We start from the raw sequence: 16,568 nt of genomic DNA on the forward strand, positions 1-16,568 counted from the left end.
GGCTGGGACTACACCATTTTCCTCTTTATCTAAGAACAATGTCATTTTCTTAAGAAACTCATTATGTGAAGCTGGGGCAATAGCATCTGGCTTCTATAAGTTACTATTTTCCACACCATCTACCATTTCTATCTCTCCTGGAACTTGCAAGGGCTCCACAACAACTGATAGCTCACATAATGCTGCACAGGAACTATCCTCCCTCCTAAACATGGGTCCACTCACTTTGAACCTGCTCAGACATCTGTGGCTAAGTGGTCTCAGTTGAGCCCTCGTTGTGAGCCTCTGATATTCCCACTACTAAAATTGATTTCTTAGGGTCTGTATTTTATCTCCTTGGATCAATCCTCCAACAGATACCTTGCTGTACTGGCCAATCTACTTGCCCCAGTAATAATAGACTTTTACCAAATTAATTTTTACTCAGTATGCATGCAAGGGGTACTGACCCAGTATCCTGGCCAAAAATGCTTAATACCAAATTGCCAGGAATTAGTTGAATGTGAGGAATTAGGTATATAAAATACTGTCTTTAGAATAAAGAATGGGGGAGATGGCTTTCAGAAGCATGTTCACTGTGGTTGAAAATTTCAGGTTTGCAGTAGCAAATTTAGGGCTGATCTGAGGATTTTTTGTTTATATGAATTTTATGGAAAAGAGAGTTCTTTGAGTGCTTGTTCACGTCAATTCTATTCTAGGTGTGTGTGTGTGTGTGTGGTCATCAGAGATTTTTGCTTTAGTGGTATCCATAGGGTCGGCAGTAGCGCCCCCTTGAGTGCTGCACTCACGCGTCGGTATATCAGTCGTCGCTGGCGCTGTGGCCTCTCAGATCCTTCTTACTGCCCGTGGTATTTAGTCAGAGCACCTTTCCTTGCATAGCCAGGGCTAGTGGTTTTTTGTTTTTACGGACTTTGACCCTTGTAAATAGTTTGTTTATAGTAATTAATATTAAGTATTTGTTAAGTGTAGTTAGTAGTTAAAAGTTAGAGTCCCAGTGGGGACTTCGTCCCAGGTGGGGCATGCCCCAGTCTCCCAGATTTAAGCCCTGCTCGGACTGCAGTGACCATGTGATGGTCGAGTTCAGGATCCTGACACAAGGAAGAAAGGACAGCAGTAGAATAGAGACCCTGGACTTCAGAAAAGCAGACTTCGACTCCCTCAGGGAACTGATGGGCAAGGTCCCCTGGGAGAATAACATGATGGGGAAAGGAGTTGAGGAAAGCTGGCTGTATTTTAAAGAATCCTTATTGAGGTTGCAGGAACAAACCATCCCGATGTGTAGGAAGAAAAGTAAATATGGCAGGCGACCAGCTTGGCTTAACAGTGAAATCCTTGCTCGTCTTAAACACAAAAAAACAGCTTACAAGAAGTGGAAGATTGGACAAATAACCAGGGAGGAGTATAAAAGTATTGCTCAGGCATGCAGGAGTGAAATTAGGAAGGCCAAATCACACTTGGAGTTGCAGCTAGCCGGAGATGTTAGGGGTAACAAGAAGGGTTTCTTCAGGTATGTTAGTAACAAGAAGAAAGTCAAGGAAAGTGTGGGCCCCTTGCTGAATGAGGGAGAGAACCTAGTGACAGAGGATGTGAAGAAAGCTAGTGTACTCAATGCATTTTTTGCCTCTGTCTTCACAGACAAGGTCAGCTCCCAGACAGCTGCACTCTGCAGCACGGTATGGGGAGGAGGTGACCAGCTCTCTGTGGAGAAAGAAGTAGTTCGGGACTATTTAGAAAAGCTGGACGAGCACAAGTCCATGGGGCCGGATGCACTGCGTCCGAGGGTGCTAAAGGAGTTGGCCGATGAGATTGCAGAGCCATTGGCCATTATCTTTGAAAAAGCATGGCGATCGGGGGAGGTCCTGGATGACTGGAAAAAGCTAATGTAGTGCCCATCTTTAGAAAACGGAAGAAGGAAGATCCAGGGAACTACAGGCCAGTCAGTCTCACCTCAGTCCCTGGAAAAATCATGGAACAGGTCCTCAAGGAATCAATTTTGAACCACTTAAAGGAGGGGAAAGTGATCAGGAACAGTCAGCATGGATTCACCAAGGGCAAGTCATGCCTGACTAACCTAATTGCCTTCTATGATGAGATAACCGGCTCTGTGGATGAGGGGAAGGCAGTGGATGTGCTATTTCTGGACTTGAGCAAAGCTTTTGATACACAGTATTCTCCCACAGTATTCTTGCCAGCAAGTTAAAGAAGTATGGGCTGGATGAATGGACGGTAAGGTGGATAGAAAACTGGCTAGATGGTCGGGCTCAATGGGTAGTGATCAATGGTTCCATGTCTAGTTGGCAGCCGGTATCAAGTGGAGTGCCCCAAGGGTCGGTGCTGGGGCCGGTTTTGTTCAATATCTTCATTAACGATTTGGAGGATGGTGTGGACTGCACCCTTAGCAAGTTTGCAGATGACACTAAACTGGGAGGAGTGGTTGATACATGGAGGGTAGGGATAGGATACAGAGGGACCTAGACACATTAGAGGATTGGGCCAAAAGAAATATGATGAGGTTCAACAAGGACAAGTGCAGAGTCCTGCACTTACGACGGAAGAATCCCATGCACTGCTACAGACTAGGGACCGAATGGCTGGGCAGCAGTTCTGCAGAAAAAGACCTAGGGGTTACGGTGGAAGAAAAGCTGAATATGAGTCAACAGTGTGCCCTTGTTGCCAAGAAGGCTAATGGCATTTTGGGTTGTATAAGTAGGGGCATTTCCAGCAGATCAAGGGATGTGATCATTCCCCTCTATTCAGCACCGGTGAGGCCTCATTTGGAGTACTGTGTCCAGTTTTGGGCCCCACACTACAAGGATGTGGATAAATTGGAGAGAGTCCAGCGGAGGGCAACAAAAACGATTAGGGGGCTGGAGCACATGACTTATGAGGAGAGGCTGAGGGAACTGAGATTGTTTAGCCTGCAGAAGAGAAGACCGAGGTGGGATTTGATAGCTGCTTTCAACTACCTGAAAGGGGGTTCCAAAGAGGATGGATCTAGACTGTTCTCAGTGGTAGAAGATGACAGAACAAGGAGTAATGGTCTCAAGTTGCAGTGGGGGAGGTTTAGGTTGGACATTAGGAAAAACTTTTTCACTAGTAGGGTGGTGAAGCACTGGAATGGGTTACCTAGGGAGGTGGTGGAATCTCCTTCCTTAGAGGTTTTTAAGGTCGGGCTTGACAAAGCCCTGGCTGGGATGATTTAGTTGGGAATCGGTCCTGCTTTGAGCAGGGGGTTGGACTAGATGACCTCCTGAGGTCCCTTCCAACCGTGAGATTCTATGATTCTATGTAACAGGCCTATGACTGTAAGTGACTCCCATAGCAGCTGTCTCAAGTTTGGAGGAATCACAAGTGAGAGATAAGTGCCGTATTTGTAAAAACTTTTGGCCCTGGACTCAGAGCAGGATATTCATTTACGGGCTCCTCATGGAGTCCGCTCTTTGTCCAGCTTCCATGCCGTCCAGCCAGGACTCGCAGAGTACCTTGGCCTCAGTGCGCCGCCAGCACAGGGCTCCACTCGGCACCGTTCCTCATCACCAGTGCCCAAAAAGAAGGCGAGAAAGTACAGCTCCCAGGCACCAGGCAAGAAGGGCCATGGGTCATTGGGCAAGGGACCCGCTTTGGGCTGCCCAGCCACTCTGGAGCCACTCATTCGTGCCTCCTCAGTTGGGACTCATAGCCCCTTAGAAGGTCCACCACTGACTCCAGGGAGTGGTATGGGACCTAAACCCCAGATGGCACCGACGCCTTCCCAAGTTCCCCCGGTGCCAACAGAGCAGAGGCCTCCACCCACGCCGCCAATGCAGCACATACCGCATGAATCAGCAAAGGCTCCCCACAAGGACAAGCCAGCTGCTAAGACCCTTCAGTGGGCAGTGAAGTGCCGCTGATCCCCGAAACGAAGCAGCGCTCTCCATCTTCACACTGCAGATCTCCAGAGTTGCAGCCCAGATCCTCTGGGGCTCGTCCTCAGCCATGGGCACCACAATCGCGGTCCCCACCATCTCAACATGGATTGTCTAGAGAGTGGTTCTCAAACTTCCGTATTGGTGACCCGTTCCACACAGCAAGCCTCTGTGTGTGACACCCCCCCCTTATAAATTAAAAACACTTAAAAAAAATTAACACTACTATAAATGCTGGAGGTGAAGCGGGATTTTTGGGTGGAGAGTGACAGCTCACGACCTCCCACATAATAACCTTGCAGCCCGCTGAGGGGTCGCAACCCCCAGTTTGAGAGCCCCTGGCCTAGAGGGAGATGCTGGTCTCCGTACTACCGGCACCATTCGTCCTCTCATCATCCTCTTGACGCAGATCCCATGGACCAATTCCCTCGCTCCGGAGAGCCTTCCCTCCGCCTGCAGGCATCACTCCCACAGCTCCCATTGGCTGCGGTTCTCAGCCAATGGGAGCTCCGGAGCTAGTGCTCAGGGTGGGGGCAGTGTGCAGAGCTGCCTGCTGCGCCTCTACCTAGGAGCAGCCAGGACAGGTCATCTACCTTGTGTCTCTGATTCCGGGACCAGCATTGCTACAACAATACTGCAGACAAAAATAAGAGAGAAGTAGACGCTTATGAGAATAACGTCTGCAGTTACACTAACTCTCTTAATCCTCATGCTGCAGGGTATGAGCTGATATCCATCTGGAGTGATGAATCATACATTTATATTCCACTTTTCATCCAGAAAGATCCCAATACACTTTACCCAACATATTTATAAATGTATTATTCTCTTCTCCAGCCAGTGAGGTAGATTCATCTCCTGTTTGACTTATGGGCGCTTACAGTACACAACACTATGTACAACTGTTCAAAACCAACTTCAGGTCTAGTTTTAGAGCAGTAGTTCTCAACCTTTTTTGGGCTCAGGACCCATTTGTAAATGTTTATGGCCTGTTGGGACCCAGTAAATTGTCTGAGGGTGGAGGCCCTGGGGTGGTTTCAGTTGGCTCCTGTCCCCAGGGGTGGTGGAGGGGGTTGGCTTCTGTCCAGCACTCACCCCACAATGGCAGCTCCTGAAGCTCCAGGCATTGCAACGTCTGGGCTTGCAGTGCCACTCAGGTTTGTCCCCGTCCTCCTGACTGGACAAAATTTGTATGAGTGGAGTTGTGACCTGCCTCATGGGGTTGCAGTGCCCCTCACTCAAATTTGGCCTATCCAGACTCCCGTCATCATGACCTCTGGGCTAAACCTGAGTAGTGCTGTGATCCCAGAGGTTGCAGTGCCTGGAGTGGGGCGGCGAGCCCAGCCAGCCCCGCGGGACAGGAGATGCTGCGCATCTCTTTGAAACATTCTGGTGACCCAATTTTGGGTCCTGACCCACATGTTGATAACTCTCTGATTTAAAGTGCAGGTAATGTAATTACCTAGATTAGAGGACACTTGCATTCCTACCTGTTGTAAAAATTACTGTGGGACTTTTAATTACCATAAGCAGTAAAGGCCTATTTTTTTCTCATTTGAAAGATGCTTCTCTTGGTATCATTTCTCCCCTACCATCATGTTTAAGCACTTGTTCAATACTGATTCAAAAGGAAGTGTGTCACTTTACTGAATCGACATTTGGGCTTTCTAAAGCACGCATTACTAAAGGCACTTCCAAGTATCTACCAAACCTCAACTCTGCTTAGCTATGAGATCTGTTGTGATGTTGAGATATGGATGCTAATAGGGGTCAGGAAGAATCGTTACCCTTATATTTTATTATTGCACAGAATAGTTTAATGACTTTGCAGCATCCTCTGAAGCACAGGTATTGACAGCTCTCAAAGACAGGGTACCAGACTGCAGGGTCAATTGGTCTGTTCTGGTATGGCAGTGCCTGGGGCATTGCAGTGATAATTCTGAGGACAGTGCTAGATGTAGTAAAGCTTTTCAGTAATGAGCTCCTACTTAGAATGTAAACTCTTGGAAACAGGGATAGCCTTTTTGTTAGGAGTGTACAGTGCCTCGCACAATGGTGCCCCAATTCCTGATTGGCAATACAAATAATCACAGTAAAATAGTTATTGTTCAGACACGTGAGCGATTACGTCTCAAGCAAAACTGACCACAATGCTTTGCTTTTGTAAGAAGGCTTGCATAATATGATTTTATTAAGTTGCTATGGGGAAGATAATTTTCTTACCAACAGTTTAAGGGATTCCTGTAAATTTAAGGTTGTGAATGATAGTTTTTATATCTGAGGGAAAACAAAGATACATAAAAAGAACAAGAGAAGGAAAAGTGACATGGTAGTAAACCAATTATTTCTCAAACAGTGAAATAGTTCTTATCAAATTAGGAGGAGAAGGGGGGCTTTCTAAAATACTAATAGGTCTGCTGAGTATTAATCATGAAGTATTTTGTTTTATGTTTTTATATAAAAATGTGCATTGAATTTTTTTTAAAACAAATGTATTTCTTTATTCCTTTAAATGGGTTCTTCTATTCATTTGTTTACTCTAGTAAAGGATACTTCCAAGGAAGTTTCCAGTGCACAAACAGCAAAGTAGATATTGGATTTATCCTTGGGAGCGTTGTTCTCCAGTACATCCCCATTTGCTGCTAAACGTACCATAAGTGAAACTGTCTAGTTCAGACACTGCCATATCTATAAATCTACTACTAAATTAGTAATTGTATAAAGCTATCTAATTTTCATTATTCATCTCTGGGGATATATTTTAAATCTTATACATACAGATTTAGCCTTGTGACTCCCATTAACATCAATGGAAGTTATGTAAATCTGTGCACTGAAAATGTATGCTTTTAGATAGGAAATAATTTATATTCATAAGCTTTCATTGCAGATTCTTTTCAAGTAGTCACTATCTTTTTGTGTGTGTGCACGTGGTGGGCCTGGAGGTAAAATAAGGCTGTGAGGGAGAAATGGAGGACATCAGGGAAAAACTATAGTTATTATTTGTTTGCAGTGTTGCTGTAACCCCCTATGTTGGTCCTAGGATATGAGAGACAAGTATGCCTTATGGGTAACAACTTGTCCCAACTTGTATTTAGCTTAGACACTCTGGTTACCGTCCCCAGACGGGAAGTGCTCTGTGAAACTTGAAAGCTTGTTCTGGCCCCAAACATAGTTATGCCTTCCACTACACCATGAGCACAAACTTGTCAAAGCCCAACATGGAGTGAGTTAGGATTGCACATTTAATGAGTCACGGAGGTGGTCTCACAGTCATTGGTGGAGGCAAGTATGAAAAGAACTAACATTTATGTGGACACAGCGGCAAAGTGAGGACAGACACATATATGGAATTAAGTGGCAGGCCACAACTTTTCTTAAACTTTAACACAGGGGAGGGTAGCTACCTGCTTATAACCCATACTTTCCTATACTAGCATGAGCGGCGGGTGAACTGTGGGCTCAGGCAGGTTAGCCCCCACTCCACCCCTTGTGCCTGAGGCCCCGCCCCCCTGCCCCTGCTGGAGCCCAGCACCTCCAACCCCAGAATGCCAGGCAGGCAGCACAGCCCGGAGCCCTGGATGGGTAGGCAGTGCGTGCACTGGCTCCAGCCATCTGTAGTTCCTGGCTGCAGGCCAGCCCCCATTAGTCTCAGCCGAGGGCTCAGACCATGGGGGAAGAGCTGCAGAACACTGGGAAGCAGGAAGGGGCCTGGGGGTGGACCAAGGGCAGGCCACACAAGGCTGTTTTGGGAGGCTCAGCCTCACCTGGTCTTTGATACCTGCTGCCCATGTATAATGCATTTAATTTGTTCCAGTGCAGGGGTTACAGGTCTCCATATCATGTAACCTGTAATTTGGGGTAGGTTATCCTCAGCGATCCCCCAGGACGCAACTCTCTGAGTCCTAGGACTTTAACAATAACAAATGTGCTTTGGTGTGGAGGAGGGATTAATAAATAGATATTTAACCTCTGAATATTTCTTCCTTGGATTACAGTAGTAAAAATTTTGAACTGAAACTAAATTAGTTAAAAGTTTTTCTGACACTGTTTTTTTTCTCTGTGCTCTTTGTTCACAGTTTCCTTTCTTTTCCTTGAAATTACTTCTCTTCTTTTTCTCCCTTTCATTCCTTCCATTTCTCTACCTTTCTTTATAAATTAGTCTCCCATCTTCACTCCTTCCTCTTTTAGCAATTCTGTGGTTATCCTAGCAGCTTTATCCCGAAGGACTTAAAAGTGACACCATAGTCTGATAGGTTGTCTTGATAAAGTGTTATAAAAGTGTTTTTTCCTTTTCTAAAGTAAATTAAGAATATTTATTTTCTCCAAGCTAGTCTTCTTGCAGGATATGAAAATTAGAATGCATGCCCCCTCCAACAGAGGGGCAGTCCTGTAGGTGCTTTCTGGGTGGTGGTTGTACATAATGCATTCCCTGCGGTGCACCAATAGCATTGTGAAAGTGTTCAGCAATGCTGTGGCTACAGGCATACTGATAGAACTGCTTGGGGTCTGATGTAATACCAGTATTACAACTCTTGTTGTTTTTATCAATTTTGGGGGTGGTTTTTTACCTGTCTCATGAAAACAAGATGAAAGGCTGCCAACTGATTAATTTTTCCTTATTCAAAATGGCCACCATCTCTGATTATTGTCAATGGAACTGAAGACCGCAAGATGGTAGACTACAGGGAAGTGACAATCTGCAAGTTGAAGTGAGGCTGCCCGTAATAAAAGTGGCTGCTATCTCCCATTGTTTTCAGTGAGACTGAAGCCATGTCCTCAGGCATGATGGCTGCCACTCTGTGGTTCAGCAGGCTAGTCAGGACGTGTGGACTGTGAGGAGCAGCATAGACACGGTGAAAGGTAGATAGTGGGAATGAGAGGGGAAAGGTGGTAGATTTAGGGTGTGCAGTAGAAAGGGGGGCACAGGAGAAGAAGGAGTGGAGAGGAGAGTGGAGGAGGATGGTCTGTCATAGTGATGGGCAAAGAAGAGTATGTGTGGTGGGGCTCAGTGAGTGTTGCCCAGTCTCAGGCAGAGAAGTGGGAGGAGGTTAGGGAAATGTTGCTTCTTGCAAAAGGCTAAATCAATTCCATATTTTTACTATGACATTATTGCTTATATGATTAATATAAGATAGACTAAACCCCATGATTTGATGGGTTTTAAAATCTCATGTTTTGGGGGGCCAGTCCCATGATTTTTGATCTCTTGAGGTTGGCAATACTATAATACCATGACAAATTTAGTGTTCTACTTTCATAGAAACAAACAGTTAAAACAGAGGCTCTTTAAGAAAATAAAACAATTGTATGTATGTATGTATATGCATTTTTATTATTAATTAAATAAATCAGTTATGATTTTATGTCTTGCTTTTCCCCCTCAAAGTTCTCTTTAGCAGTGGTGTGGAACTTATGTTTATTTCTGTTTTCTTTAAATATTTTTATTTCCTTGTTCACAGAATTACAAGAAATTGTATTTGTCATCCAGAGTCAGAGTAACTCTTTTCATTCAAAAAGAGCAGAAGATTTAGAGCGCAATATTTTAAACCAGGCTGAAGAGCTTGGAAAGGTATGTGTAGATAAAATATACTGCGTGCTGCTTACATATGTCTGTACAACATTTTACCTTTCTACTGAGCCTATTTTTATAATGCATTTTATTTTGTTAGCCTATCTCATGGCTTGTCTACATAGTGCATTAGTTTATATCAGAGAGCTGTAAATTGTAATGTGCACTAACTGTGTGGACCCTTCCATTGTGCATTCATTTAAAACAGTACTACATTAAATGTGCACATTAGGGAGATTTTAGTGCACATTAGAAGAGTCCACGTGGCCCAGTTAGTGCACGACATGCTAGTGCACACTAGAACTTACACCCTTCTTATGCAGACTAGCTAACCATGTAGACAAGCCCTCAGAATACATTTGTTTACTCTTCTCTGTGCACTTTCTGAGGATATTGTTTAAGCTCAAGGATATCACTGATGGCATATGATGATGATCACCAAGTGGGTTTTTCATGTTGAATTACATACTGTAGTGAATAAAGTATGTAAAACTCTTTTTGTGTGGGTGGAATTTGATCTGAAATGATAAAAGAAGTTGTTGAATGGAAAAAGCTTACAAATAGGATCTAATGGTATACGTTTTTAGTTTTTTGTATGTTTTTTCTGATGAACTAGGTACATCAGTTTAAGTTAATATGAAGGATCACTTTCAGGGGCACACCTTAACATTTGTAATGCATCTTCATTTGCTTCGGAATAGCTTTTGTCTGCATTTTTATCACATAAATGTATTATCACTGGTTTAGAATGAGCATTAGTCAGAAATTTGGATCACAGAACCTTAGCTTAGAGCTAAAATTGATTTTTTTAAACCATAGTTGTTCAAAAATCTTAAAATAATTAATTTCTCTGCCTCATTTTTTGATCCTTTAAAATAAAATTTTATATTTAAAATAAAATTGTGAAGTAACATACTGCAGTGCGGGTTACTGAACTGAACTTTTGTCTCTAGTAAACTGGGTTCAAAAAGTTATTGTTAAAAAAAAAGTGCTATGTGTTATGCTCATACAAAGAACACATGATCTTTTCAGGAGAAGGCAACACAGCATTTATTGAAAATACAACAGTTAGCATATGCTTCTCTCTCTCGCGCGCACACACACACACACACCCTCCCTCTCTCTCTCTCTCTGGCAGTTGATGTTTATAGTTACCAGTCTGTTGTACCTGGAGTCAATCTAATGGCCAGTTAGATTGAGCACGAGTGAGGAGCTGGGTTCTTCCGATGCTCCGAGGCTTTGCAGGACTGAACCCAGAGTTCCATGGCAAAACACCCCAGGTTTATCGTTGTAAATTCCTATTTGAGTCCATGCATTTTGCAATGTCATCCTGTAATCATTAGTCCTTAAGTGGTGTTATCATTTGATGGTTATTGTCGGGCTTCCCATCATTATCTCCTATTTGTTGTCTCGCCTTTGGGGGTGCCTGTCAATGCTGCTAACATGTTTAGCATCAGATACAATGAATGTTTTGTGATTGTCTCCTGGTCTTTCCAAGTCTTTCACTTTTTCTTGACCATCTGGACATTTGTGATGGCTTTCACACCTTATCTTTTCCTGATGCATGCATTCCTCATTCACACAGACAATCTCTTACAGAAACCTTCAAAGGTATACAGACAGCATTTTATATTCAGCAGAATACATTGTAAATCAAGCCTTGCTAAATCTTATAACTAAAACAATTCACATTGGGGCTTCAGGCCCTCAACATTCCTCTAATCTCCTTAACATAGATACAGTACAAGATCCTGTCTCTTGCTTACTAAAACTTTAAAACAAAGAAATGTATATTTAACTAGCATGCCTAATTTATAATACATATAGGAAACCATAGTAGACATTATAACTTATCCTAAAACAAAAGGGTGACCATAATCAGTCATAAGGATTGTTCTGGTCTGTCATTCCTTTGTGCTATTCAAAAAGGGTGGCTGACAGGATGAACTCAAGTCATACATTAATTCTCATGGGACATTATAAAATCCTGCTCCTACATATGTGCACTAAATCTCTAGGATTCTTGTTGCCCTTGTATGAAATGCTTCCTAATTATGTATTTACCTGAGCTGATCAATACTATATTAATAAATATGTTCTAACTGCCCTTTTTACAGGCCCCATTTCTGTAATTGCATCCATGCAGGCAGTCCTTGCACCCACATGGAGCTTCTGTTAACTTCAGTGGGCTCCTTGCATGGGTATATTTGCACAGATCCAATGGCAGGAATAAGGTGTTGGCTACTAAAAATGGATTCCTGGTAAACTTTGTTGATGTTGACACCTCAGAATGTCACTGGCCGGGAGCTAGAAAAATCAACAAGAGGGAGCATAGATATGTTCATCAAGAGGAAATATAGACATGCTTGTTTACACAAGGGAAGGAAGAGAGGTTAACATTCCGTAAGTAGGCAATAATCTTGTAGCTGGGAGCAACTCTCACATCTGAATGAACTAAAGTGGTGTTTTTTTTAGTATTGGTTTTATTTTTGCAAGTAAAGAGGATCTCAAAGTGCTTTAGAAAAATGATCCCTTCATCCTAGATTGAAATGGAAACACTTTTCAGATGTAACAACACCTGCTTAACAGTCCACATGACAATTTAGGACAGGAAGTGAGGAAAACGATAGCAAACTGAAAACTTATGTCCAGAACCTGACGAGGGAGGAGGGTGGTGGAAAAAAAGGCAGCAAAATACAGAAAAAAGTTCACCAAACCTCTTTGTATTCCTTGTGTCTCTGTTTTCCTGTCGTTACTTTCAAATACAGTACCCTCAACCATTGTGAATAAGACCATGAGTATTGGTCACTGAAGGGAAAAATCTTTGAAATCTCTGTGCATTGAAATTTGGAGTTCAGACTTCCATTTAAAAGAATATGTTCAAGGGGATTACTGTCAGATCATACTGAAGTTAAGTCCCTGATAATAGGCATCTTAAGCATTTACAGTTAGTGAGTTTTAAAATTGGAAAAAATAAAACCTGTCACCTGTATTTATTTTGTTTACTGAACTACAATGAATGTTTTAAAAGTCACTGCACTGTTTGCATCCGCTCAAAAAGTTTCCTATTATTGTTTGATTTATTTTTTATTTTACATTTCACATTTTAAAAATTTAATCCTACCTATTTTATACTATCATTCAGGTTACCACTAGATGTCAGCGTTGCTTTAATTGTTAAAATGAAGTTGATGCATATTACTTAGCTATACAATTTTTTTCCAATATTTTTTCATATTAAGCAATGATTAAAACCTAGTGATGAGGAAAATTTCTTACATTCTTTACCAGTTTTTTAAGCTATACAGTGGAGCATAATAAAAATAGAAATACAAATAGGAATAACATGTCAACTATGAGGAAAATATTAGGTAGAGCATATTATAATATTTGGACTTGGCTCACCCCAGGAATTTAGAAACACTGCTACTTCTGGAAATAGCTAACTTTACAGCTGAAACAGTCTGTAAAAATATTGCCCCTTTAAAATCACCAAATCACTCTGGACTACTAATGGAGTTTTTGAAGCAGTAGTAGTGGTTTGGTTGCCTCTAAGGGCTGATAAAACTACCTTGGAAGACAGGGAGACTGTGTATCAAGTTGATCTAGTTACGGTAGATGAAACATGCTCTTATTATCAGAGCCTTCAGTTTACAGAAAACTCTGAAACTAATGCATTACATTTGTAAACATGTTGCTTTTAAAAAGCGTAAAGATGAAAATGAATTATGAATGACTTAACCAAACTGCAGTGGTGTAAAGTTTCTGGAACTCGGGTGTCATTAATACACAAGTGTACTTGAACATGAAGTTTACAAAGCTTATAAGAGTGCAAGAACATAATTTTAAGTCCTTTTCATTCAGTCTTCGTTGCCTTTGTTTTCCAGGATGTTGCATGCTTCCATGGGATTAATATGTATAAATGCTATTATATAAAACAAACTTCATATATCTTTATAATACACAGTATTTGTGCCACAGTGCTTTGTTTGTTATGAGCAGAGATTCTAAAAATCCATTTGCCACAGAAAAATTTGACAAAATATAGACTTTGCATTTTTACAGGGAATCTTTAGTTTTTACATTGTGGGGGGAAAAAAACACCATATATTAACTATTAACTAAATTTTGCTGAAAGGTAGTGTGACCATATTTCCCAAAGTTAAAATGGGAGACTACATACGGCTGGCCTGAGGTGTCCTGGACTGGTGATTACAGCCCAAACCCTGTCGCCGCTGGGGCAAAATCAATACTTGGTCCTGCTAGTGAAGGCAGCAGGCTGGACTCAATGACCTTCAAGGTCCCTTCTAGTTCTAGGAGATAGGATATCTCCTTTAATTTATTTTATTTATTTAATTTATTTATACTCCATAATGCTAATCTTTTGCTACAGCCTAAATCCGACTTTCATATATTTCTAGTCCTGTGTACACGAGAGAGAAATTTATAGAGTTGCCCTTTAGTCTGAACTAAATTTTGCAGGGTTCTTTTCATTAGGAATAGAAGTTTGTGGCACAAGTCAGGTACAGTCTTGGTGTAATCTCATTTATGTATTTTTAAAAAAAGTCAGTACTGTTTCTCTGAACACAGTAGAAACAGCTGTATCCTCGCTCAGAAATCCCCTAGTCTGGCACTCCAGTGAGCTCTGTGCCCAAGAAGTTCTGTCCTCCTGCTTCCTTTCAGGGTAACAGTCACAGCTTTCTCTTGCCTGTCTGCCACTAGTGTGCATAGTCTGCAAATCACTATTCTGGGGGAATTCTACGCCAAAGAATTAAAAATTCTGTGCACAATATTTTAAAATTCTGCATATTTTATTTTTCAAAGTAACACTATATAATCATGTCAGTTTCAGTTCTTTTGGTAATTTATTTCAGAATACCTATCAGCAACTTTGTCTAATATTACAGACACAAAAACGTTCCTCCAGGAGTAGTGTGTTAAGGAAACCCCTCTGACAACCCAGTTCATGCTTCTTTGCTCCCTTCCCCTAGAGCCCAGTAGGGGGGCTAGACACCCTCTCCCTACCAGAGTCCAGCTTTGGCCCCCCTTAGCACAGACACTTGCATGGACTAGCTGCAGGCCTCCCTGTCCAGACACACGCACCTCCTCCCCCCAGACTCCAGCTGTGCCCCCCTCCAGATACTCACCCCCCCCAGACCTCTGCATGCCCTCCCTCCCAGACCCCAGGGATCCAGAGGGAGAAATAGCCTGATGCTGGGTCCTGGGCTTGTGTGGAGTCTCCTGAACGCTGCCTCCTTCCTTCAGGGCATGCTAGGAACTGCAACTGCCAGGAACCCTCCAGCTCCCCACCCCCACGCCCAGTGTCTTCTACTTGTAAGCATGCCCTGCCAGGGCCAGCAGTGGTGCAGAATTCCCCCAGGAGTATTAACCTACTGGGCTGCTTAGTATCTTGAGCAGTAGTCTCTGTTTGCAGCTGTATTTACTATATAAGAAGTTGGATTGCTCCTCCCCTTGAGTCTGAAAGAGGATGCTTGACACACCCATAGGTTTTAATGAGGTGTTTGTGGTTTTGGATCCAAGGGTCTGCTGATGACGCACCTTTCAGCGTAAGGATATTATGCACCTGTGAACATTTGCAACATTTAATTTGAAAAATTAATTAAGCAAATGTTACATTGTTGTCTTTGTTCTATGCATACCCATTTTTTAAAATAGCTGTTTCTGTAACCACAATGCTTTAATTGCCTTGTTACATATAAAAAGTAAAAGTGTATCTTTGCTTTATGTGCCTAGTGTATTGTTTTCTATCTTTGCAAGGAAAAGGGCTAGACTTCTTTTTAAATGAAAGGTGAAATTCTCTTTCATGAGGTCCTATGTTGGCTCTATTAAGAAAGGACTTGTCACAAAGGCCAGAAACGAAGTGGTTCTTGGAATATTTTTCAGTGTGGATTCTACTGTAGGTATGCACGAGTCTAATGCATGTGAGGTCGGAGTTCATTTAATAGTCATGTCCACTGGGCCTGCACATGCATCTTTGTGCAAGGATATAAAGGGCAGAGTGGATGTAACCCTCCTTCAGTTCCTTCTTACCTGTGGCAGAGAGATGGAACCTCGCAAGTGTCTGACCTGCTACTTTTGAGATTCATACTTACCTTTTAGGCATTTCTTCACCCTCCTTATCTCTGTTCATTTTTAATTTGAACGTTCCTTAAAAGCCAAAACTTTCTGTACACACCCCTTTGCCGCAAAGCAAAACAACCCAGGCCAACTGCCATGGTGAACTCTAAAACTTGTATAAGCCCTGCTCAACTTGTGATGGACTCATCCTTGTGGTCAGCTGACGTAGTTGATGCCTTTTCTGTCTGGAGGACAGTTACATCCCTGATAAGTATTTAGTGTGTAAAGCCTTCTCATTGAGGACTTGCAAGTTGAGGCCCAGGCTGCAGCAACTACACCTATTCTAGCAATTGATGCACATTGCCTTGGACCTCCAGGAGACCACGACCTCCTAACAATCCAAACGGTCATTCTCAGTGAGTGACCCTTTGAGCAGACCTCACACCGAGGGGTCCAGCAGCGAAAGGAGGTCAGGGAAGAAAACTCCACTGAAAACTGATGGCTATCATCCCAGCATTGGGGCCATTGGCATCGCCTGCCACTGTTTCAAGACCAACACTGTCAGCCACTTTGCGAGCGAACCTAGAGCCAGGACTGGAGATCGCTCTTGTAGGGTGCTGGGTAGGATAAGTATAAAATTATAGAATTAAAGTTAGTTTCTTGGTTAAGGAAATATATGTGTTCTAAAGAAAGGGCCTGACTAACAAATAGAAGGAAGGTCTTGAAAATAATGAGTTATAAAGCGAAAAAGAATGAAGTAGGGAGGATGTCTAGTTCAAAGAATAACTCATGAGATAAGGGGAAGTTTCTAAAAAAAGGCCTTTGACCAATAGGGGTGTCTGCAGATGGTTTTAAATCACACAAAGAGAATCTTTCTTAAAGGAGCCAACATGGACCTTTGCGCCCCACATACTAGTGTTATCTCCTATGTGAACTCAGGTGCAATGAAAAAGCTATTGGTCAGCAGGAAGGAGGGGAAGAGATAAGGAGGAAAGGCTTTGGGAAGAAAGGAG

The 16,568-nt window shown here is 42.6% G+C and overlaps 1 protein-coding gene across 5 annotated transcripts in view; it reads left to right on the top strand.

Moving 5' to 3' along the window:
* Window positions 1-16,568, top strand: part of B3GLCT (beta 3-glucosyltransferase) — a 160,581-nt gene that overhangs the window by 39,712 nt on the left and 104,301 nt on the right. For all 5 annotated transcript variants that reach the window (XM_039533776.1, XM_039533757.1, XM_039533750.1 and 2 more), the window contains one exon: window positions 9,368-9,477. In XM_039533776.1, the coding sequence (XP_039389710.1) occupies window positions 9,368-9,477 (110 nt within the window). The remainder of the gene's footprint in view (window positions 1-9,367; window positions 9,478-16,568) is intronic.

This window comes from Mauremys reevesii, linkage group 1 (assembly GCF_016161935.1).
Source record: "Mauremys reevesii isolate NIE-2019 linkage group 1, ASM1616193v1, whole genome shotgun sequence".
NCBI lineage: Eukaryota > Metazoa > Chordata > Testudines > Geoemydidae > Mauremys > Mauremys reevesii.